The sequence below is a fragment of the Syngnathus floridae genome, chromosome 22 (assembly GCF_059516105.1).
Source record: "Syngnathus floridae isolate MCC-2025c chromosome 22, RoL_Sflo_1.0, whole genome shotgun sequence".
NCBI lineage: Eukaryota > Metazoa > Chordata > Actinopteri > Syngnathiformes > Syngnathidae > Syngnathus > Syngnathus floridae.
The window spans coordinates 7,363,324-7,389,606 of NC_142434.1; the positions used below are offsets into that span (position 1 = coordinate 7,363,324).

Sequence of the window (26,283 nt, forward strand, 5' to 3'; positions counted from 1 at the left end):
GTTGTTTTTAACTCTAAGTGATTCAAATCTTTGACTTATCCTTACATGTGTCCTTGTATAGTCTTATGTCATAACCAATCAATAATTCCTCCTAAATTTAAAATCTGCAATCATAATTTAATTTTATCCAATTCTACAATGTATGTTCTCTCTTACTCTCACATTTTTATGAGGGCTGGGCACTCTCCTCGTTGGACGAGTTTCTGACCACAACCCTCAGATTATTCTATCATTTCTAATATTTACATTTAACAATGCAAATCTGATAAACCATTGTCTAGCACACCGTTTCCGTGCACCAATTTAACGCAATTCCATCCTTTATAACGAACTGATACACAAAGACAAACATACACATAAACAAACACACGGGCCCACAACATAGACATGACAATCTTCCCAGTTGATAACAAGGGTGGGGGGCGTGGGGGGGCAACTGAAGTGCGGAGAGCCTCGCCACCACCACGTCGCACAATGTAACCCCCCACCTCTGTCCAAAAGGTGCATTTGTGCCCACCTGACCGTTTGGCCCAAACTTTAGAGCTGCACCCTTTTGAAAACAAAAATGGTTACAGTTTAACCCCACCACACAATGGGATATAACCTTCATGCTAATTAAATATACATTCTTTATCAAATTCTTGTTAAGCCATTTTTCTGACTCCCACTCTCATGCGAAATCAAAATAAAATCAACAATTTTATACAAATCAACTTATTGTTCTTCATGAACCACAAATCATCACTTCCATCCCATGAACAGCACCACAACTAATCACTCACTTCTTCAGCTGCGCCGCTGTCCCATCTGACAGCCAAGCCTGCTTTCCACACAATATCATCATAGACACACTTCAACAATTATGTAGCGACCTGGTTAACCCAGTTACCCTTCGCCCTAGACAACAATATAAGTCTCTAAGGTCGCACTATTGAGGTCGCCAGGCATCCGTCCTGCTATATCAGCGATGCCGTCACCATTTTTTTCTTTTTTTTTTTTCACGAGTCCCGACTCGTATTGGTGGCCTGGCCGATCCAATCGACCCCGACCTTAGCCAACAGTATAAGTTCCTAAGTGTCTACTATTGAGGCCACTCAGGTGCCCATATGCTAGTCACTGGCATCCCACAAGTTCCAGCGGTGTGAGCGCCCTTTGCTGATCAGACAAAGTCCTCACCACCTTTCTCTTGATTCACCACGACTCGGACATCCCAGATGTCCCTCGCCTTAGACAGCCCTATAATGTTCTAAGGTCACACTATTGGAGTCGCTCGGCATCCGTACTGCTATATCAGCGACGCCTTCACCTGTTTTTGTATTTTTAATTTTTTCCACAAATCACTTTTACCAAGTTCCACACAAACACACTTCTATACAACCACCATTCCTGAACACAGAGCTGAAATAATTAATTTTTGAATTCCGCTTTCACTCCACAATATTGCTGAACTGGGAGAGAGAAAAAAAAAGTTTCCCCCTTACCTTTTGTGCCGATCGGACTGCAATACTGTTGAGCAAGAGCGGAGAAGGAAGAATCCTTTGTGGAGCATGCACTTTCCCTTCTGAAGAAATCACGTCGGATGGTCACCATTTGTTGGATTCTGTCCACAATTTAGGGAGCGCGTTATCTGCGCCTCACAGCAAAAGCCTTTGCCAATCACCTGTTATCCAATTTACTCACTGCGTGCTCGTTTGATTTCTTCAGATTTAGGAAAATGCAAAGACACTGAAGCAGAAATTAGACTTACACAGGTTGGTTGAGTTCAATCACAATTCTTGTTCAGAAAGCTCTGTTTTCAGGAAAGTGCAATACAGCGCTGGGCCCTTCAAGAGCGGAAAGTCTCCATTCAGAAAAGGCAAAGTCCAAGGTTGTTAGATCAGTTTTATATTCAGTAGCACATTGTGGGCTGGGATTGATGGGCGATGAGTCTTCGGGGTGGGGCAAGTTCGAAGGAGAGTCTGCTTCCATGGGAGTGGTGCTGGTTATGGGCGATTCGGTGTGTTGGTGGGGGGCTGTTGGTGTGTGTGTGTGGAGGGGGCTGTTGTCTTCCATCCCGTCTCTCGGCCTTGGCGACCATCTTTGGCCGAGTTCTCGGGTGGCTCCTTCTGGCACCCACTGGTTTTATCTCCACGTGACCTTCCTGTGAACATTCTTCTCCAATCTTGGACATACACTGTCGTACCGCATTCAACCGTATCTTTGCTTTGTTAGGCAAACTATTTCCCTCTGTGCAGAGCGTTCAGTAGTAATCAAAAACTGGCGTCTAGCATTAGTCAAAACATAAGATACAATCAAGTACTGAACGGTCAAGACGACTCTGGCCGTGTCCATGATTCAGAGAAAAAACATCAGGCATGCATTCCACAGTTCCTTAAGGGTCATTAAGGTATTTAGGCAATATATCAAAAGTCATTTGTTATTTCAAAGTCCTCAGAAATATATATATCAGATCATAAAGTTATAAAAACCTTTCTCATCACCACTTATCAAAAATGTCTAGTTATGTCTTCTTTATTGATTTGGTGTGTAGGTATAATTATATGCTTCAAATGTTTCTTTTATTTATTTAATATGTGAATATACTTGTCTGCTTATGTACTTTATTCAATGAGGTTTGGGCATATCTGTTTTTGTAGCGAGGCAGGACTTTTTGTATTTCGACCTCATTCCTTCAACTCCAATACATTTTCAGCCACAGGGACGCCAATCCAAAACATTAAACTCAAGGCATAATTATAGTACATATCCCCCCCCCCAAAAAAGCAAAAATAATATTATGAGGAAAAAAAATAATAATAGAAGACAGTGAGAGTCAATTTTGATTTTGTGGATTAAAATTATCTGGACGACTGAAAATTCAGACCTAATAGAAAGAAAAAGCACATTGGCATTTGTTTTTTTTTTTGTTATTGATTTTGGTAATAATGTCACGGAAAAAACGAAACAAGAAACAACTGTAACTTACGTCAGCGACTAAATAAAATGTATACTATAGAAGCATGGAGTTACGGAAGTGTGGAGCTGCCAATGTGAGTCAAATATTTTTGTGCTTGCAATTTCGTATACTTGTGAGTAGATTTGAACGTCTATAAACACTGGCCTGGCCTGGACTCGCTCCTACAATCCCCATTTGTCACCCGTAGCAACGTTAGCTAATGACTTCCGAGTAGATTCGTAATTTCAGGCAATGAAGACATTCGTGCACAGGGAATCTACTCGCAAATGGGTTTTAAAGTACCCGCAAATGCTACAAACATAGCATGTTTCCCATTATGCTATGGGGTATCTACTTGCGCATGCAAAAAATAAACAATTTTTTTTAACATTTAGCCTAAAATCAAACATTACCAATCATCCCATCATCGCAGATAATGAATTACTGTATTCCACAATTGTTGACGACTTGATATGAAATGAGCACCGCAAACACAGGCATTCGTGAGTATGTCGTCGGTTCATTCCGTTCGTTGAATAGCTTGCAGCCACAAGGTCCTTTGGTATTTTTGAAACGACCTGTTTCGTCTTAGAATTGAGAAAATGTTTAACTCATTTCCACTACATTTCGTTCACCCGACCGCACAATAGCGAGGCATGTCGACATGGGTCGACAAAACAGCTTCCTCGTACGTTATTTCCTAACGCATCCTAGATATACCAGTACGATGTAGCTACCAGGGTAACCATCCTGCCTCCGTGGCATCCATGTTCGCAGGGGCGGCTTTCCCACACAAACATAGACATAAAACATAGGTTCTAACTTGCTCATTTGTCAAACGATTTTCATGAGGTTTAATGATGTGTCAATGTCAAAGAGGAAATGAAACATAGTTGTTCCCCTCGTGAGGCGTTATTTCGATCCCAGTGGCTGTAACGGATTATGCGCATATTATTTGTTCACTGAGATTGCCCCTTCTTGCTAAGAGTCGCCGTATGCACGCCTTTTAAAAGGGGTGTGGTGTACCCACGTGTAAGTGTGAAATTCTATCTACTTCCGGATTCTCGTAAAGCGAGCAAAAAATACACAGACGTAAAAATGTCAACATTTACCCAAGAACCTTTAAAAAGGGACGAAGATGAGGCTTTTAAGGCATTTGTAATTTTGTACTACCACGCATTGCAAGGGTCAGGAATACCTGAAATCTACTGGAAGAGCCTCCACCATAAACTCACCAACGAGGTGAGTGTTTTGTCGCCATCGTGAAGCACCGTGATCGCACCGCAGCACGGCACCAAGGAACACGTCATCACTATCAACAAATTGTGAAATATTCGTGTTAGTTGTTGTTGTGTATGTTGTGTATATATATGTGTGTGTGTATATATGTGTGTGTGTGTATATATATATATATATATATATATATATATATATATATATATATATATATATATATATATATATGTGTGTATGTGTGTGTGTGTGTGTGTGTATATACATATATAAATTCCATATATATCCATCCATTTTCTGAACCGCTTAGTCCCCACGGGGGTCGCGGGCGTGCTGGAGCCTATCCCAGCCGTCATCAGGCAGTAGGCGGTGGACACCCTGTGCTGAGCAACACCTCACTCTGGTTCAGTCTCTTGTCTGTCATCCAAAATACTTCAAAATAATTGTGGATGAATTAATTTTTTTTGTCACTAAACGTGACCAAATGTGACCTGCACTCCCGTTACATACTATATTGTGATTATCCTGTGATTGATTGCAGTCAAACCATCCATTGCGTTCCTGACAGATTTATGATGCTGGGGAGGTGTTTGGAATCATCCAAATTGAAGACAATACTGATGATGTTAGCAAGAATGGTGGGCACATAGAGGACAAGCGTGGAACAGTAATGTGCAGCAAAGTGGTTGTTTCTTGCAAAAGTGGACTGCAAGCTTCAGAGCCAACAAGGTAGGGCTGGCATGTCGATAAGGTTTGTATTATTCTTTTTTTTTTTTCATATTTTAATTTATGTTTCAAGGTTAGAAAATTCAACATAATGTCTTTTTTAAAGCATATCAGCTTTGAATGATCGTTATCTCACGATTCAAAAGCAGTGTCAGATTTTTTTTAATGATTATTATCATCATTTTATTAACGCCTATGACATTTTGAAGTAAATTCAGTCACCTTTGCGACTTTTTAATTTTGCGCTGGCTGCTATTTGCCGAAATCCAGAATTTCACCATTTATATTAATGTATATTTAAATTGATTTATCTGGATTACATGTACAGGAAGTATTCAGGCAACTCTGGAGTTTTTGATTGGCTTTTAATTTATTTTAATTGGTGTCTGCAGCATTTTTCTGGTGGACCATGCTTGGACATATCGTGTCGATCATGCTCGTGAGCAGCTGGAGCAGGTTCCTGGCCTATTGCCCAGAATGGCCTCCCTCATGGGGTTGGACTTGAGTGAGCAGAATAGCGACGCTGACGGAGTAGAGTTGGTGATGGAGCACATGTGGCTTTACAGCCAGACTTACCAACTTTCGCAAGGGGTACATTGAAAATGACACGCACTGCAGTGTACCTGATCTCATTTGTGATGGTTATTCTTTCTTTTCCATTATTTCATTTTCAGGCTACGCTAAAGATAAAAGTTACTCTAGCTGAAGACTGTGGATAAAATATTAAAGTATTTTATAATTTGTTTGAGGTCAGAAAGCTCCCAAATTTAAAATACAGTCAAGTCCCGGATCCATCCATCCATCCATCTTCTTCCGCTTATCCCGGGTCGGGTCGCGGGGGCAGCAACTTTAGGAGGGACTCCCAGACTTCCCTCTCCCCAGCCACTTCGTCCAGCTCATCCCGGGGGATCCCAAGGCGTTCCCAGGCCAGCTGAGAGACATAGCCTCTCCAGCGCGTCCTGGGTCGTCCCCGGGGTCTCCTACCGGTGGGACATCCCCGGAACACCTCCCCAGGGAGACGTCCAGGAGGCATCCTGATAAGATGCCCGAGCCACCTCATCTGGCTCCTCTCAACGTGGAGGAGTAGCGACTCTACTCCGAGTCTCTCCCGGATGACCGAGCTTCTCACCCTATCTCTAAGGGAGAGCCCGGACATCCTGCGGAGAAAACTCATTTCGGCCGCTTGTATCCGAGATCTCGTTCTTTCGGTCACGACCCATAGCTCGTGACCATACGTGAGGGTAGGAGCGTATATCGACCGGTAAATTGAGAGCTTTGCCTTTTGGCTCAGCTCTCTCTTCACCACAACGGACCGGTACAGGGTCCGCATTACTGCCGACGCTGCACCGATCCGCCTGTCGATCTCACGCTCCATCCTCCCCTCACTCGTGAACAAGACTCCAAGATACTTGAACTCCTCCACTTGGGGCAGGATCTCATCCCCGATCCGGAGAGGGCATTCCACCCTTTTCCGATCAAGGGCCATGGACTCGGATTTGGAGGTGCTGACCCTCATCCCGACCGCTTCACACTCGCCTGCGAACCGCTCCAGTGAGAGCTGGAGATCACGGCTTGAAGAAGCCAATAGCACCACGTCGTCTGCAAAAAGCAGAGACGCAATGCTAAGGTACCCAAACCGGACACCCTCAATGCCTTGGCTGCGCCTAGAAATTCTGTCCATAAAAGTTATGAACGGAATCGGTGACAAAGGGCAGGCTTGGCGGAGTCCAACCCTCACTGGGAACGAATGCGACTTACTGCCGGAAATGCGGACTAAACTCTGATATCGGTGGTTCAGGGACCGAACCGCCCTTATCAGTTGGCACGGCACCCCGTACTCCCGAAGCACCCTCCACAGAACTTCCCGAGGGACACGGTCGAACGCCTTCTCCAAGTTCACAAAACACATGTGAACTGGTTGAGCGAACTCCCATGCCCCCTCGAGGATCCTGCCGAGGGTGTAGAGCTGGTCCACTGTTCCACGGCCAGGACGAAAGCCACACTGCTCCTCCTGAATCCAAGGTTCGACCTCCCGACGGACCCTCCTCTCCAGCACCCCTGAATAGACCAATAGGATGAGGAGTGTGATTCCACAACAAAAATACATTATTGCAGTGGTTCTTAACCTTTTTGGAGGTACCAAACCCCATCAGGTTCATATGTGCATTCACCGAACCCCTCTTGGGGGGGATGGGGGGCGTGGGGGGAACCGATGTGTTCGGCCATCCGCTGACGGGGGAGGGGTGCTACCGGTGTGTTCGGCCATTCGCGGACGGGGGGGGGGGGTGCTACCGGTGTGTTCGTCCATCCGGGGGTGGGGGGGGGGACGGTGCTACCGGTGTGTTCGGTCATCCGCGGAGGGCGGGATGGGGCGGGGGCAGGGCAATGACATACCAGCTCTGCCGAACCCCTGAAGCCGACTCACCGAACCCCTGAGGTTCGATCGAACCCAGGTTAAGAACCACTGTATTATAGCAAAAGCTTGAAGCACTGCCTTACGTGATCCGTATGTAGTGCTTGACATGTCGGACATTTAAAAGATAAATAATGAGCTAAAAATAGATCAGACATGACAAAATAGCACTATTCGAACACAAAACATACTTACCCATGCTACAAGTGTCAACGTCCTGAAAATAATGTCCCAAAAGTGAACCAATGTGAACAATTTGATGGCAGTTGTTGACAGTCAGTTTCTTACCTCTCGTTTGTTATTGCTTGAACTCAACTCTTCACCTGAACCCCTGTGATCTTGTGGTCTCCCAGGTGCAGCTTTCTGGAAGTGTGCCGTGTTCATCTGCAGTCAGGTGTCACAATGGTTTAAAATCCGCTAAACAACAAGGCCAACTAATGTTGGAGTTCCTGACAGTTTCCGTCAAAGTCAAGTACTGAGGCGTTCGACTTCTGGGGTTCCACTGGAAGCCTATGCAGCAACGTAAACTGAATTTTGGTGTAGGTCGGAACAGTAATAAAATGAAACAGTACAGTAATAAAACAAGAGAAAACAATTCCTTACCTTTATTCCTGTGGTTGGCTTGCACACTGGAAGGGGCATTGCAAGAGAGGGTTAGGGTGTGAACGGGTAACACCGTCTTCCTCGGTTCCCCGGTATATTCTTCTGCCGCTCACACCAAGTAGTTACCACACATTACGAATTTCAAGACTCCTTTACGATGCTTACAATGCAAAACCACTTAGGTTGAAAAAAGTCTTTAAATATATCAGATGAAATACAAAAAAATAACATAAGTAATATACAAATACGAGAGACATAGGTTGTAAACACCAGACAATGCAACTCAAGGCCGTTGTAAACTGAGGACCCCCTCTTTAGTGAAATCTTTAAAGCTAAACATAATCCATGTAAATGTTTGTCTTTTCAAAAAAAATACTGTCGCTATTTGATGTTTTATAGGTTTTGTGGGAATCCTTTCAACATTGAAGTACATTATCGCACACGTCCTCAAATAGTAACAAACAAGCAAATAAATAAATAAACAAACTGATGCCGCCCCATATGGCCTATATTATTACTTTAAATCTAAAATATTATATCTCAATGTATGATCCTCAAACTGTTTAATATAATTTATTATTATTATATCATATTATTTATTCATCCATCCATCCATTTTCTATACCGCTTGTCCCCATGGGGGTCGAGGGCGTGCTGGAGCCTATCCCGGCAGTCATCGGGCAGTAGGCGGGGGACACCCTGAACCGGTTCCCAGCCGATAGCAAGGCACACAGAGATGAACAACCATCCGCATTCACACTCACACCTAGGGGCAATTTGAAGTGCTCAATCGGCCTACCAAACATGTTTTTCGGATGTGGGAGGAAACCGGAGTGCCCGGAGAAAACCCACGCGGGCACGGGGAGAACATCCAAACTCCACACAGGGAGGACCGGAGGTGGAATGGAACCTCCTAACTGTGAGGCGGATGTGCTAACCAGTGCGCCACCGAGCCGCCCTGTCATTATTATTATTATTATTATTATTATTATTATTATTATTAACTTAAAAAGAAAACATCAAATCGTTTTATTTAAAAAATATTCACAGGAAGTGCAGGCAAACATACGTATGCACATATGGCAAAACTCCCTAACTTGAATTAAATGCTAAATTTAGTTTCTGAAACTTGTCTCTGTCAAGCTGTATCATGTCAACTCAATACCAACTCGCATTTATAAAGCTGTTGTGAAATGTTCTCATATACCAGAAAGAGCATAAAAATACAAATAGGCAAGTGTTTTGTTTTTTCACTGATTTTACTACTATGTTCAGTGTGCAGAAGAGAAGATTCCAGTGTGGTACATAATGGATGAGTTTGGTTCTCAAGTGCATCACTCTGACCAACCCAGCTGTGCCATGGCTCCTTTCTTCTTTGCCGAGGCGCAAGCAGCCTTCACTGTACTCTGGCCTCTCGGAGACCTGCAAGAGGGAGGTGATGGAAAACACGTATTCATGTACATCACAGATCAGAGATGGAAAATATGAATAAACCCCGAGACTGGCCCCAGACCATCAACAAGCATTTAACATATTTCCAGATGTGTATTTGACTTCTATTTTTGGCACAATTGGGAGAGTTTCCTTGTTTTCCTCACAACATACCTGGCTTTTAAGATGTCTGAGCCCTGTTGCAAATAGTGAAAACAACGATGATGAAATCTTTACAACTGCTTAAATTCATAATTCAATCTATAGATATAGCACACACTGTGATCTCAAAAAGTTTAATATCATTTTAAAACCGTCTATGGCATTATCCTGACTAATAAAATGACTACAAAGGATTTGATTAAAAAAATGAAATGATTTACAATTCAGGTAGCGACCCTGTGAAAGTAAAAAAAATAATAATTTTGAATGTATCTCCATCAATTCAAACCATTTTATTTATTTTCAAATCACATAATGCATTTTGCATTTTTTTTAAGACCCCACTGCACATTTTAAGCTATGCCTGTCCAAAAATGACGAAGACAGCTAAAAAATGTCAAATTGTATTTTAAAAAAATACTTCACTCATTTTTAATCATTTAATTTTACAGATGAAATAACGCGTGACTTTGCATACGGTGAGACAGACCCTCTGGTCAGACGGTGCCGTTTGTTACCATGGTTACCTGCCGATCTTGAAGGCATTTCTCCCCAAAACGCAGAGCCTGCAGATTCATACTATGAGGTGAGGACCATTAATGTGTTCATAGAAATCTTTTCTCCTCAAATTTCCTTTCTGTTGAATTGATCAATGCATCTCATTCGCATGGCGTCTGTCGAGGCGGTATTGCACGAGAACAAGGAGCAACTTCCTGTGGACGTTCATCCCGCCATACTACCCAGGGACAGAACACTCAAGTATGTATTTTTACATTAAGACTTGTTGATACATTTCGCCCAACTTCTTTTCAACTTTGTTTCCAGGGTATACTCTGAAATGTCGCAAGTGATCAACAACTTGACGCATGGACGTTTTGAGGTGACAGAGAACAAGGAGGAGGCAGATATCATTTGGAGCTACAACCACATCAAAGACTACAGGCGAGGAGACAGTGAAAGCTTTGGTCTTTGACAAGCTAGAAATGCAATTATTGAATGCTCACAGTAGTCACAAAAATAATGTAAAATTGACAAAAGTAATGATTTCAGAATTTTAAAAAAATCAACAAAATTATTTATGATAATAAATAATAATAATAACAAATATGTATATATATATATATATATATATATATATATATATATATATATATATATATATATATATATATATATATATATATATACACAATGATGAACAAATAACAAAAATAATAAATTATTATTTGACTTATGGACGGCTCGGTGTCGCACTGGTTAGCAACGTCGCCTCACAGTTAGGAGGGTGTGGGTTTGATTCCACCTCTGGCCCTCCCTGTGTGAAGTTTGCATGTTCTCCCCGTGCCCGCGTAGGTTTTCTCCGGGCACTCTGGTTTCCTCCCACATCCCAAAAATATGCTTGGTAGGCCGATTGAGCACTCCAAATTGCCCCTCGGTGTGAGTGCGAGTGTGGATGGTTGTTCGTCTCTGTGTGCCCTGCGATCGGCTGGCAATCAGTTCAGGGTGTCTCCTGCCTACTACCCGATGACTGCTGCGATAGGCTCCAGCACGCCTGCGACCTCTGTGGGGACAAGCGGTAGAGAAAATGGATGGATGGATGGATGGATGGATTTTAAGAATATAATTTAAAACAAATCATGAAACAGACCTGGAAAAGAAAGGATGGTGCCTTCATTCAGTATTTTTGAAGCACTCTTGGGTGAGCATTGCCTTTTGTACAGTGGAACTGACTTACCGTATTTTCCGGACTATAAGTCGCTCCGGAGTATAAGTCGCACCAGCCATAAAATGCCCCAAAAAGTGAAAAAAAGCCATATATAAGTCGCTACGGAGTATAAGTCGTATTTTGGGGGGCAATTTATTCGACAAAATCCCACACCAAAAACAGTCATGAACGAGCAACAACAGGCTAAACGATAGCAACAACAGGCTAAACGATAGGTATGCTAACGTGACAAACACAAACAAAGAGCTGAGAACGGGCCTGACGTAACATATAGAGTGATTAAGGACAACTATTACATGAATAACATGTTTATAAAACCATCGGTGTCACTCCAATTCATTAAATAGCAACAACACGCTAAACGATAGGTATGCTAACGTGACAAACACAAACAAAGAGCTGAGAACAGGCCTGACATAACATATAGAGTGATTAAGGACAACTATTACATGAATAACATGTTCATAAAACCATCGGTGTCACTCCAATTCATTAAATAGCAACAACAGGCTAAACGATAGGTATGCTAACATGATAAACACAAACAAAGAGCTGAGAACGGGCCTGACGTAACATATCAAGTGATTAAGGACAACTATTACATGAATAACATGTTTATAAAACCATCGGTGTCACTCCAATTCATTAAATCCATCGATCGTTCTTTCTCAACAATGGGTGCACGCGGCTGAGGGCGCTTGCACTTCAAAATATTCCACAGGCTCATATAACGATAGATAAACTATATTTCAAATAACTATAATATAAGCCAATAATATTATCAAATCATCCGTGCACTTTAAATCCATTAAATCCATCGATCAAATTCCTCGTCCTTTGTCAACATCGCCGCGCATGCGCCCTGACGTCAGCCTCGTCTTTATTCCACAGATCTAGTATATAACTATATTGTAGCGTTAACAAAGTACAAGGATAGACGTGGGTTTGGTAAACGGCTCTTTATTAAACAAAACAAACTTCCAAGCGTGTGGCGGCGTGGACTTCCAGACACGAGAGCTCCATGGCATAGGACCGGGCGTGCGTAATGGCCATGTCCGAGCCCCATGCACCGTTTGCGGACAGCCACTCGGCCGAGCGCCGGCCCCCGACTCAGTAGAGTAGGACCGGGCGTGCGTAAAAGCCATAATCGTTTTTCAAACCTTCTATGTCACTCCAAATCCTTACTTCCTTCAAACTCTTTGTCCTCCGTGTCACTTAGAAATGATCACCACTAATGATGCCTGTAGTCCTTACGTGGGTACGTTTGTCCTTTATGTAAACAACAGCCGTGCCGTGCCGTGCCACTGACGTCACTTGAAATAGTAATCCATTGGTACATCACGGTTCTCCAAACTTTCTTTCTGCTGCTCGATTACTGTTTTCAGCTGCATATTTTACAACTTGAAGTTTGTAACCTGCAAAATATGAGTTTGTTTTTGGTGCCATTTTTCTTAAGCCCACCCAGTTGATGAGTCACAGCCAACGGTGAAATTTAGAGCGCCCTCATCCAGTTTTGTCTGAAAATACAATTTTTTTCAGATGTAGTTTTTTGTTTTGTTTATTTGGTCGTCTTATCAAAGTCAAAGTCTGCTTTATTGTTGATTTTTTTTTTTTTTTTTTTTTCCATATACCAAGACACACAGAGATTGAAATTACGTTCCCACTATCCCTCGGTGAGATAGTACACATATGCATACAAGCAACACAAAAAAAAACCAAGAAGGCACAAACAATGAATAAATAAGAGTGTTAAATAAATGATAAATAAACAAATAATAATAAATACTACTAATAAATATAAGAGGAGCAAAAATGGAGCAAGTGTACATACAGCAGACAGTGGATTTGGATATGGAGCTTTAAAGTGTTAATTGCTTTATTTGATATTTGCTCTATTTTTTATCTTTTGAATATGTTCAAGATAAAGATATAAAAGCATGTGAAGTGATTAACTATACTAAAAATAACATAGGGAGTGGTCAACTATACTTGTAAGTAAGTGATGTCTTAATGATCAAGTAAAAATTTGTGTAAAAAAACATATAAGTCGCTCCTGAGTATAAGTCGCCCCCCCACCCAAACTATGAAAAAAAACGCGATTTATAGTCCGGTAATTACGGTATGTAATATTGTAATATTACACACCGGTTTGTTTAAATAAACATGTAAATAAATAAGATTAAAATGTAGCCACAGTTGAAAGCCCTCGATCATCCTGAAAAAACACATTGATCATCCCAAAAAACACATCTCACTGGAGTGTTAGTTAAATTTTTAGGGGAAATTGATTTTACCAAAAAACGAGACCTCGAACAATCCCTAATCGTCTGTGTGTTTGGAAATGTATTCCGGGTGCGCGCCGCTTCACTCCGCCCATCCACAAACTCAGTTATTGAATCAAACTTTAGCTTCAATCCTGTCACGTTGTGGCCAAAGGTCAAATCCTGTCGGAAGTTGCGCTTTTTATTGCTGTTAATCCAGGTTGTGCGAGAAGGAAACCACATGCTAACATGCCCTTTGCCATGACGACTACTTCTGCCTACTTTTGGCGCTTGGAAAATAGTTTTAGTCTACCATTTATTTGAATGATTCTAACAGTAAATCAGCAATTGCTTTTGGAAGTACATACTTAGCTCTGTGTGAATGTAATTGTGTGAACTTTCCGACAGAAAGTTCAGCACAGAGCGACCGAATGTCATGCTCAACCAGTTTCCCTGCGAGAACCTCATCACTGTGAAGGATTGCCTTGCTGCCGTTGCCCGCAGAGTGAAGGAGGCTTCAGATGTGATACCGAAGACTTTCAATCTCCAAACAGAGCTTCCACAATTCATAAAGCACTATCAAGACAGACAACAAAGGTTATAATCTTTTTTGTAGTAATGGGAAAATTAAACTTCATATTTGCTTCATGAACCAGTTGATGCATTTTTTAATTCCTCTAGATGGCACTGTTGGGTTCAATAAAGTGTTCTGAGAAATGGCAAATCAGTTGGCTTTCAGCACAATGTTGAACATAATGCCATATCGAGGAGGCAAAAAATGCAACTGGTTCATGAATCAAATTGGAAGCTTCATTTTCCCGCCAATATTTTAAGCTGTTTTTTTTTTTTTGTTTGTTTGCTTATTTGATTTTATTATTTTTCATTTTTCAAATTCCACCTGAGATTTTTGTTTTTGTTTTTTAGGGGCCAAGATAACCACTGGATATGCAAGCCATGGAATTTGGCCCGTGGAATGGACATACACATCACCAACAATCTGAACTACGTTATCCGACAGCGAGAGAGTACACCAAAGGTGATGTATATGTTGATGCTTTGATATTTAAAACAATGACTAGAAACAAAGCAATGTTGCCCTGGCGCTACTAGCACAGTAAGGTTTGGGCAACCTTCCAAGATGGTAATTGCTAGAACGAAAAAGTGTTGCTCCAAAATTGAATGCTACAACACACTTGGAGACTCTCCACTCTTCATCCATTGGAGTGAGAAGCCAGCCCTCCCAGTCTCACAAACTGAAATGTCACACAGGCGCTTCGTTAGCGACACTAAAACAAAGGCAGAATAATATATTTCAAACAGTTAATCATGCCCAAATTATCTAAAACAAAAGGAATAAACGCAAAGGTCCATTTGGTGGACACCTCAACATCAGAAGTCTGGTCTACAGCAAGGACCAAATCTTTTGACCAGTGTTTGGAATAAAGGCGTTTAGAATAATGGCATCAGGTAATACCATTATTGTTCCAGTAACGTGGTAATCTAACTAATTACTGTTTCTGCTGTTACAACGCCGTTATCGTTACTGAACATTAAATGTGGTGCGTTACTATGAATTGATTGAATAAACTGCGTAATCCTGACGCAACCTTGGCTGCTCCACACACAAAGTGGAGACTGGGTGGGTTAACAACAAGAAAAGCAATTATGGTTGGCTAAGGCAAAGACGTGTTTCATAGTGGTAATTGTGATTTTTATTCACCATATTTTCTGTACCATAAGGCACACCTAAAAGCCTTTAGTTTTCTCCAAAAAACGAAGGTGTGCCTTTTAATAAGGTGCGCCTTTTGTGCGGTTCGAATTCCAAAATATGTAAAGTTGTTTTGTGTGGCTTCTGTAATATACAGACGTAATATGTAGACCCGATTAACCAGTCAGAGGACATTACGTTTTACGTAGATTGGGGCAATAAAACAATCAGAGGACTAAATGTAACGCGCAGAGTAATAATAACAATAATTCATTCGATTTATATACGTAGCGCTTTTCAAGGACCCAAAGACGCTTACAGGGAAAAAATGTGGGGACATACAGGAGGGGGACGTACCTCGGCCGCCATTGATAAATAAATACCGTATTTTCCGGACTATAAGTCGCTCCGGAGTATAAGTCGCACCACCCATAAAATGCCCCAAAAGTGAAAAAAAACATATATAAGTCGCTCCGGAGTATAAGTCGCATTTTGGGGGGCAATTTATTCGACAAAATCCCACACCAAAAACAGTCATGAACGAGCAACAACAGGCTAAACGATAGCAACAACAGGCTAAACGATAGGTATGCTAACGTGACAAACACAAACAAAGAGCTGAGCACGGGCCTGATGTAACATATAGAGTGATTAAGGACAACTATTACATGAATAACATGTTTATAAAACCATTGGTGTCACTCCAATTCATTAAATCCATCGATCATTCGATACGATAGCAACAGGCTAAACGATAGGTATGCTAACGTGACAAACACAAATGAGGAGCTGAGAACGGGCCTGACGTAACATATAGAGTGATTTAGGACAACCATTACATAAATAACATGTTTATAAAACCATCAGTGTCACCCCAATTCATTAAATCCATCGATCGTTCTTTGTCAACAATGGCTGCGCGTGGCTGAGGGCGCTTGCACAATATTCCACAGGCTCATATAACGATAGATAAACTATATTTTAAATACCTATAATATAAGCAATAATATTATCAAACCATCCGTGCACTTTAAATCCATTAAATCCATCGATCAAATTCCTCGTCCTTTGTCAACATCGCCGCGCGTGCGCCCTGACGTCAGCCTCGTCTTTATTCCACAGATCTAGTATATAACTATATTGTAGCGTTAACAAAGTACAAGGACAGACGTAGGTTTGGTAAACGGCTCTTTATTCCACAAAACAAACTTCCAAGCGTGTGGCCGCGTGGACTTCCAGAGACGATAGCTCCATGGCAGAGGACCGGGCGTGCGTAATGGTCATGTCCGAGCCCCATGCACCGTTCGCGGACAGCCACTCGGCCGAGCGCCGGCCCCCGACTCAGTAGAGTAGGACCGGGCGTGCGTAAAAGCCATAATAGTTTTTCAAACCTTCTATGTCACTCCAAATCCTTAATTCCTTTAAACTCTTTGTCCTCCGTGTCACTTAGAAATGATCACCGCTAATGATGCCGGTGTTGTCCTTACGTGGGTCGCGCCGCGCGGTGCCACTGACGTCACTTGAAATAGTAATCCATTGGTACATCACGGTTCTCCAAACTTTCTTTCTGCTGCTCGATTACTGTTTTCAGCTGCATATTTTACAACTTGAAGTTTGTAACTTGCAAAATATGACTTTCTTTTTGGTGCCATTTTTCTTAAGCCCACCCAGTTGATGAGTCACGGCCAACGGTGAAATTTAAAGCGCCCTCATCCAGTTTCGTCTGAAAATATATATTTTTTTAAATGTAGTTTTTTGTTTTGTTTATTTGGTTGTTTTATCAAAGACAAAGTCTGCTTTATTGTCGATTTTTTTTTTTTTTCATATACCAAGACACACAAAGAGATTGAAATTACGTTCCCACTATCCCTCGGTGAGATAGTACACATATCCATACAAGCAACACAAAAAAACCCAAGAAGGCATGAACAATGAATAAATAAGAGTGTTGAATAAATGATAAATAAACAAATAATAATAAATAATAATAATAAATATAAGAGGAGCAAACAGACAGTGGACTTGGATATGGTGCTTTAAAGTGTTAATTGCTTTATTTGATGTTTTCTCTATTTTTTATGTTTTGAATATGTTCAAGATAAAGATATAAAAGCATGTTAAGTGATCAACTATACTAAAAATAACATGGGAAGTGGTCAACTATACTTTTAAGTGATGTCTTAATGATCAAGTAAAAATGTGTGAAAAAAAAACATATATAAGTCGCTCCTGAGTATAAGTCGCCCCCCCACCCAAACTATGAAAAAAACCGCGACTTATAGTCCGGAAATTACGGTACTATCGTTTGTGCGAAGAAAACACCATTAGGACCCTCTAAAATGTCAGACAAAGACACATGCTTACTGTTAGAGATTTGCTCACTCCAACTTATTTTGCAAGAACCACACGGGAGACAAGTAAGTCCTTTTAGACACCTGCAGGTGGAGAGTCCATTCGTCGCTGGGTGTGCAGCGATGTTCGAATGGAGGTCTGAACCCTCCTTCCTGCAAGGGCATATTTATTAGGAGGAACAGAGTGGGAGTGAGAGTGGACAGGTTTGGTGAACCCCCGGCCTCTGGTAAGATCAGAGCAGGGGGTGTTTTACGATGTTGTGGGAAACAGAACAATTTAGATTGCTTCCTCTGCAGCTGGTCAATCAAGCAGAGAATGCAACCACTTTATTTTACTGCGTTGTGAGAGCAAGACAAGATTGGTTAATCATTATAGTCTACATTCCAACATAATCCTATGATAAAGATAACCTGGAAAACCCTAACATCTCCCTCCTGTTTTATCATATGATCATGCCACCCCAAACAACAAAGACAAGTAAAAAAAACACATATATATGTATAATGAAGAAAGAAGAATAGTAAAAATAAAAAACAACAAACAATGATAGCAACACTTTCCAGTGAAGATGAGGCATTACCTTAATACCCCAGATCAAACTTATTGTGTAAGCGAAAAACCTGCTGGCCAGATGTTATTAGCAGGAAAATTCTTACACGGCCCCTCTGCCTTAGGCGACCAGAATGCTATCAATAAAAAAAGAAAAAGAAAAACAAAGAAACAGTACATCAGCGTATCCATTACTTGCGAAGCATATTTGATGGTCAAATCAACAAGTTTCCGTAATACATGCTCAACAGAACAGCATCTACGCAATCCACGTCTCATCATCATTACACATCTGTCACGTCTAAGAAGTTGTATATGTGCTCGTGTTTTCGTCAGCTGATGATGTTCTAGTCTGTAGGTGTGGTCTGTCACTCACACTGGCGCACACACTCGTGTCCAGTTGGCAGGCAGCATCGGACAACTCTCGTGACCACAAAACCATGATAAAGTTAAAGTCCCAATGATCATCGTCACACACACATCTGGGTGTGGTGAAATTTGTCCTCTGCATTTAACCCATCCCCATGTGATTTTGATCCATCCCCTGGGGGAGAGGGGAGCAGTGAGCAGCAGCGGTGCCGCGCTCGGGAATCATTTGGTGATCTAACCCCCCAATTCCAACCCTTAATGCTGAGTGCCAAGCAGGGAGGCAAAGGGTCCCATTTTTATAGTCTTTGGTATGACCCGGCCGGGGTTTGAACCCACAACCTTCCAGTCTCAGGGCGGACACTCTACTACTAGGCCACTGAGCTAAATTCTTACACGGCCCCTCTGCCTTAGGCGACCTGATCCGTACTGAACAGGCACGTGCACTCATAGGATGCAGGTGAGGCAGTGCTTCTGAACTTCTGGATGAAGTAGGTCCCGTCCGATGGTGCAGCCATGTTGGTAGTAGAGCCCTTACACCTTGAAAACGGCTCTCTCATCCTGGCACACAGCGGTGATGTCCAAAGCTCCCATCCAGTTTCCTCCTGGAGAGCAGTCGTCGTTAATGCATTTGTAGGTCCGGCAACCTTTGATGCAACATGTGTAGTCAGCAAGACTTGGAATGGTCCCTCCCGTCGTGGCTGGCCCAGTTCCTTCTTTTGATGACCTTGATGTAGACCCAGTCTCCTGGATTGATGGGGTTGTCGACCTGTGAGAAGGAAAGATCAGGCGGCAGTAAATTTGTCTTTGACACAGTTTGAGCGTCCTGATCATATAATCTGCCAAGGACTGCTCTTCATCTGTTGCTTGCAACTCTCGTAGTCAATTGTAGTGCCCATTTAACTGGCAAATAGGAGTGTTTGCGGGAAGAGTTTGAACACTTCCTAATGATTCCCTTTAACCAAAGACTATTTATGACAGGGGCGTTCCCATTTATTGCCTCCTGGTTTAAAAGAGATTGTCTTACCCATGCCTTCTTTCTCCTCACACGCTCGCACCCACACAGGGTGTGCGCACACACACACACACCCACACATCTGCACGCACACATACACAAAACGGCATACAAAGTTCAGACGAACGACAACAGACTGTCACAATTTTACAGAGATTACGCACAAACGCAGAACACACAGACAAAGGGATTCTAATCCATCTCTCATGTAGCTTCTTTTGATAGAATCTCCTATTGGTAACTGTATAGCAGACGTTTTAGCATATAATCCCATACTCTGCTCTCTCACTTCTACTTTTTCATGTCGGTGCAGTCGTAGGTGGCCCCTATTGCAGTCATTGTCTTGTTAACTGTCGCCTTGTGACTCCTATGCATGATTGTGTGAATGTCAAAAATTGAACGTACCTAACCTTCTGACCATCCAACCTCCACTGTGGTACAAAAAACCTTACTATTGTATTGAGTAGGTACATTGAGCAACCTAGCTTCCTCCTGACTGCCAAATGTCCTGTTCTAAAATTTATATAACTCGACCTCTACGTCTTAAGCTTGATGAGCCAAAATATCAGATCTTGCTCTTGTTTCCTACCGTTTTAGCCTATTTGTTTTATCCAAATCCGTTCAATCTCTGATTATAATGCTTTTCTCTGTAGCCCTACGTATTTTTCAATTTTTTTTTTATTTATTTATCAAATCTCCTCAGTTCTGTCAAACTCAGTGCACAATGAACCTCCCTTCCACTTTGAACCAAGCCAATTTCACCAAATTTGGGAACGCCATAGCAAGGAGTGCGATTTGGTTGTCGGACACTCCAAGTCCATATCTTTTTGCTGCACTTCACCCTCTCAAGTTGGTGTTCTTTTGTTGTTGCTTCAGAGCGACCCCATCCATCACTCTTGAATGAGTCCATTGTTCAAATGAGTCAATTTTCATCATTGTGAGTTCCTCCGCTTTTCACTGTCTTTTCCGTCCCCGAGGATGTTGTATTTCCTCCGCAGTGTACTTGTCCCCCTCCAAGCACAACAGCAGTTTTTTCTTGTCCTTCGCCAAAGTTCAAAGGTGCTTCAGAGCCAGGCACCATTTTGTAGTTGTTAATGGCTGCAGGCGAAGTCTCGGATTGGGTTTCAGGGACCCTGACACTGAGAATGACAGGCTGGGACATCAAACTTGTAAGACTATCTCCAAATGTAGCTGCTTCCATCAATTTGCTGGTAACGTTGGTTTACCAAACTTGAAATTCTTCTAATAACAGCGGTCTCGTTTTTATATCGTAAATCCTGCAACTCATCCTATTTTTGAGCTACATTTTATCTATAGTTCCAATTTAATCGGACAGTATGTCATCTTCAGTATCATTATTGAAAATCAACTCATTGAGGTCTGCGTTCCACATCAAGCCCTGATCTGTATGTCTTGACCTCTCACATATTATTGTCATGCTTGCTCAAAAATGTGACTTAGAGTATGGTGCTGTGAATTCTCAATCTCCCCAATGAAATTGGATCCCACCTCGTAGTTCTTATCGTTCTCATGTTCCTGTTAGCCTGCAATTGTCCAAATCAAAAATGTTTTCTTTTAAAAAAAAACGTAATTAAAACCAACAACTGGCAAATTAATCTGAATTTTTTCTTTGTTTTTAAATTTGAAGAACTCAATCTCTCAGATTTAGCTTGCATTTAGAATTTTGTATAATCTTATAACACAACCGATCAATTATTCCTATTAAATGTAGCATTGCAAAATCTTAAATTCACAATTTAGCTTCTTCCAATTCCTGAAAGCATGTTCTGTCGTTTTTTTTTCTTCGAATTTCTCATGTGGGCTCGACACTTAACATGCACTAGTGTGGATTCGTTTCTGCTCGCAAACAGATTTCTCTCTTTTCCTCTCATTTTTATCTGTCCAAATTGTTTCTGTTCTGCGGTGTAAATTGAATAGACAACAGTCTAGCAAATTTCTTTATACTAAAAGTTTAGCCAATCTTCATCATTTTAACACATAAGCACACACATGCACAGCTCTCGTGTGCGGAAGGTAGGTCCCAGCACCAATGATTCGTCACAGGCTGGCCATTTCCTGTGGTCGATCATGAGCTGGTCCCTCCCATGCACACGAGGACAGCACATTCTAATTTTATTTATTTATCTTCTAGAAGCAAGTTGCATTTCTTTACCACTTGATTTGCACATTTTAACTTTAGTGTAACACAAATTGATCTCTAGTCATTTGTAATTTGCCACCTCAAAAATATTATTATTATTATTATTATTAAACTCCTCTTGCCCCTCGCTTGAGCCGCGGCTTGAGCTGCGGCCTTGCACCTGCTCACAGGGGCCTTATTGTGTCCTGGTCTGACAAACACTTATGACCTCATCAGTTTTCATATTTTTAGCTTTTGTCTCTTGAATTCGTTCTCATCTCTTTGTGAAGATTTCAACCACACTCTAGCACTTCTACCACTTCAGCATGTATTGCATACAATTAAGAAATCTACTTGCCATGAACCTCTCATCTCAAAGAAGAGCAGAGCAACAGATTTACCATTCTTATTTCCCATCTTAATTTTAGTAGTTTAAGGTTTTACTATTTTTTTTTCAAATTTTTTTCTTTGAGGATCCTCAATGCAGGTTTAAATTGACCTTTCAACAGATTACTAGCCTGTTTTATTGCCGTGGATCAACGCTAGAACTGCTTTTTAGTCAATTTATCCTACCAGTCACACACTCAATCACACAAACTCCAGCGCTTTTTTAGGCCTATCCAGGGATGGGTGTAAAACCCTCCCAAACAGCTTTGAAAAAACGGACAAAAGAAAAAATCTACGCCCTTCTTCAATTAAGAAAAAGAAGCTCTGTTTTTCTTAGCCCGTTTCTTCCACTGGGACTTGAACCCAAGCTGTTCTTTGGCTTGGAAAAACATACAAAGAAAAATCTACGCCCTTCTTTGATTAACAAAAAAGAAGCTCTGTGTTTCTTAGCACGTTCCTTCCACTGGGACTCTAACCCAAGCCAGATCCCTCAGCTCGGAAGAACAGACAAAGAAGAGTCTAAGCACCTCTTCGATGAACAAAAAAGAAGCTCTGCTTTTCTTAGCCTGTTCATTCCACTGGGACTTGAACCCAAGCTGGCTCTCGTGCACCTCTACATTTTACGCGTTTCACAACAATACAATCACACAACTTCAGGCCTTTAACTTACTTGTCCCCTGGTTCGTTGCACTGCCGGGTCCCGTCAATCCACCTCTGTCAGACGAAGGCAGACCTAAGATGCTGGCCCAGCGAAGAATTCCCTTCCCAGGACTTTCTTCTCCAGGTCCTCCTAATGGACGCTGGCTTGTCGACAATGCAGCACGTCCTCCTTCGTCAGCCAGATAGCGGGTATGAGGGATCCCGGGTTTCGGCACCAAAATGTTAGAGATTTGCTCACTCCGACTTTTGCAAGAACCACACGGGAGACAAGTAAGTCCTTTTAAACACCTGCAGGTGGAGAGTCCTTTCGTCGCTGTGCGTGCAGCGATGTTCTAATGGAGGTCTGAACCCTCCTTCCTGCAAGGGCATATTTATTAGGAGGAACAGAGTGGGGGTGAGAGTGGAGAGGTTTGGTGAACCCCCGGCCTCTGGTAAGATCAGAGCAGGGGGTGTTTTACGATGTTGTGGGAAACAGAACAACTTAGATTGCTTCCTCTGCAGCTGGTCAATCAAGCAGAGAATGCAACCACTTTATTTTACTGCGTTGTGAGAGCAAGACAAGATTGGTTAATCATTATAGTCCTTATCATTATAGTACATTCCAACATAATCCTATGATAAAGATAACCTGGAAAACCCGAACACTTACGAAGCACAATTAGAGCTTCCTGGAAAGCTCGGATTATTGCAGAAAAGCAACGTGACAACAACTAGACAACGACGAGAAGGAACTTGGCATGTTTAATGGGGAACTTGCCCAACTGTTTATTTGGATACAGAAGATGAGGACTTGGATGGATTTGCATATGAATATCAATTAACAATAATTTGAGCACAGTAGAGTACATGGTTAAATAGTACAGTAACGTACAACTGAACTCACTGTCTTGCTCCCGTGATGTTTTTCGTTTACCGTTAATCATGGCATGCATGCGCCCTATAATGCGGTACGCTGTGTGTGGATTAAATACAGAAAAGCCCCAAGAATTGAATCTGCGCCTTTGACTGTCAACCCAAATAAATATATGAAAGCCCCATATCATATACATATAGTATAAGCTACAAAACAAACTGACAAATAACTCTTTTTCAGATCAGACTAAAAACTGTTCAAATATTTTAAAAAGATGATTATTAAAAGTGAAGACAATTTGCAATTTTAGTAATGACATGGATTTCATGCACAATTTGTCTTTTCAGCCAATTACTGTCAGCCAATATTTTGTGTTTGATGTCACAATTTTGTAAAGAAAACTTCTAAAAACAATTGTAGAAAATCAAAATCAAATGCATCTGGGGGTTGGGGACCACTGATTTACAACACCAATCCATGTTAATGGAATGGTGGCCACGGACAATGTAAAAGTTGTGGAAGCTTTTCATCATTACTTCATTAATATAACAATAATGCCAATAACCAACAACCCACCTGAGCTAAGACAAGCCACTAAGCTGCATGAATCACCCCCTCTCATTCTTAACCCTGATCAATCATGCCACTACTCTGAAAATCCTTTCGTCACTGTCAAACTCAGAAGCAAAAGACATTTATGCACAAGACACCATCCTCCTACCGACCCGTTACGATCCTCCCGGCACGTTCCAAAAAATTTAAAAAGCGATAGCACAGCAACTTATCCATCACTTAGAATCACAAAACCTTCTGCACACCGCACAATTTGGTTTCCGCCCTGCGCACTAGACCAAAACAGCCTGCTGCCATTTGATAGAATACCTCAAAATGAGACTTGACCAGGAAGGCGTCATAGGCGCGGTCTTTCTAAACCTAAAAAAGGCATTTGACATGGTCAACCATGACGTTCTCTTATCCAAACTAACACAATTCAATCTGTCTCCCAGTGTCATAGACTGGTTCAGATCAAGCAATGTGAACAAATTGATGAAAATGAAACAAAGTCCGCACTAACAGAAATCCGTATTGGCGTCCTGCAGGGGACGATACTCAGACCTCTACTTTTCAGTCTGCATTAATGACTTAACCTCAGCTCAGAACAATACTAGCATACAGATGTATGCCAACGACACTGTCGTATACCCACGCGGCAAAGATGCTCCCACTGTGGCAGAGACCCTAACCAAAAGGATGGACAAAATCGCCAATTGGTTAGACTCCTCTCGGCTAGCCCCAAGCGATGCAAAAACACTCTCAGTTTTCTTCTTAGAAACAAGACTACACCACTGGCCAGCATTCACAGTAAGAGGGGAGTCTATTAATTCAAGTTCAAGTTCAAGTTTACTTTATTGCCAAAATTTCTATGTAACAGGGTTAGCACAGAAGATTAAGTATTAATCTAGATGGCAACCTAAATTTCCATAAACTGTTAGAGATTTGCTCACTCCAACTTATTTTGCAAGAACCACACGAGAGACAAGCAAGTCCTTTTAGACACCTGCAGGTGGAGAGCTCACACGTTGAAGGAGTGAAGTCTAAAACTCTCCCTCCTGCAAGGGCATATTTATTAAGAGAAACAGAGTGGGGGTAAGAGTAGGTTGAATAGGAAGCCCTTGTGCTCTAGTCAAAACATATCAGGGGGTGTTTTACGACCTTGTGTAGGATGGGACAGCTATCTTATTTATTACCGGTTGCATTCCAACATAATCATACGATAAGGATAATCTGAAAAACCCTAACATAAGCACATCAAGAAAATGGCAAACAGTATCAATGCAGCCTGTACACCTTCAAAAATATTAGGCAGCAATAACGTTCTACCATGCTATGATCCTATCCTGCTTCATATACTGTATAACGAGCTGGTCACAGGCAAATGTAACAACCAAACCCCTAAAATCAGTATACAAACGAGAAATAAAAATACTAGCAAAAAAGCCCAAATCATATCACATCTGTCCCCTCCTTAATGAGTATGAGCTGCTAGACATCAACCATCGAATAAAGCTATCAAACCTGACCCTCATTCAAAATACTACATGGAGCCGACCACCTCCACTCAGTTTATCCAGCCTGCCTCGGGAGATACAAAAAGACCAACCAGAACAGCCACCCAGTGAAACTGCATCATCCCAAAACGAAAAAGTGCATTTGCACAAAACCCCTTCTCATACATAGCAATAAAGTCAAAGTCAGCTTTATTGTCAATTTCTCCACATGCCAAAGACACACAAAGAAACCGAAATTTCGTTCCTCGCTATCAAGTCAAGTCAAGTCAAGTTTATTTGTATAGCCCTAAATCACAAAGAGTCTCAAAGGGCTTCACATAGCCAAAAATTGACAATTATTCTCAAAGCATCCCCTGATCATGAGCTCCCAAAAGGGCAAGGAAAAACTCAAAAAAACCCTGCCAGGGGAAAATGAGAAACCTTGAGAAGGGACCACAGATGGAAGGATCCCCCTTTCAGGATCACCAGGTTGTAATGGATGCAGAGAGGGCACAAGTAATACATAATGTGAAAATCAATGAAAAAATGGATGTCGGAGGTGCCCTCGATTGTCCTGGCAGTGTCTTCAAGGAGGTTGAGCTGCAGTTTCTTCATCTTGAATTGGTCCCCGAGAATCCAGCTAGCCGCTATCAGGTTTTGCGCCACCTAACCCCCTCCCCAGCCAGGGAGGGGGTGGGCAGAGAGAACAACACAA

At 41.8% G+C, this 26,283-nt stretch overlaps 1 protein-coding gene across 7 annotated transcripts in view; it reads left to right on the forward strand.

Moving 5' to 3' along the window:
* The first annotated feature begins 3,788 nt into the window (after window positions 1-3,788).
* ttll12 (tubulin tyrosine ligase-like family, member 12) overlaps window positions 3,789-26,283 on the forward strand; it is a 49,765-nt gene continuing 27,270 nt past the window's right edge. For all 7 annotated transcript variants that reach the window (XR_015855371.1, XR_015855370.1, XR_015855372.1 and 4 more), the window contains exons 1-9: window positions 3,789-4,177; window positions 4,737-4,897; window positions 5,287-5,485; window positions 9,186-9,345; window positions 9,956-10,089; window positions 10,186-10,262; window positions 10,329-10,445; window positions 13,899-14,087; window positions 14,415-14,526. Coding sequence is in view for 1 of the 7 variants with exons in the window: in XM_088366861.1 (XP_088222987.1) it covers window positions 4,034-4,177; window positions 4,737-4,897; window positions 5,287-5,485; window positions 9,186-9,345; window positions 9,956-10,089; window positions 10,186-10,262; window positions 10,329-10,445; window positions 13,899-14,087; window positions 14,415-14,526 (1,293 nt within the window). In the remaining 6 variants the exon portion in view is untranslated. The remainder of the gene's footprint in view (window positions 4,178-4,736; window positions 4,898-5,286; window positions 5,486-9,185; window positions 9,346-9,955; window positions 10,090-10,185; window positions 10,263-10,328; window positions 10,446-13,898; window positions 14,088-14,414; window positions 14,527-26,283) is intronic.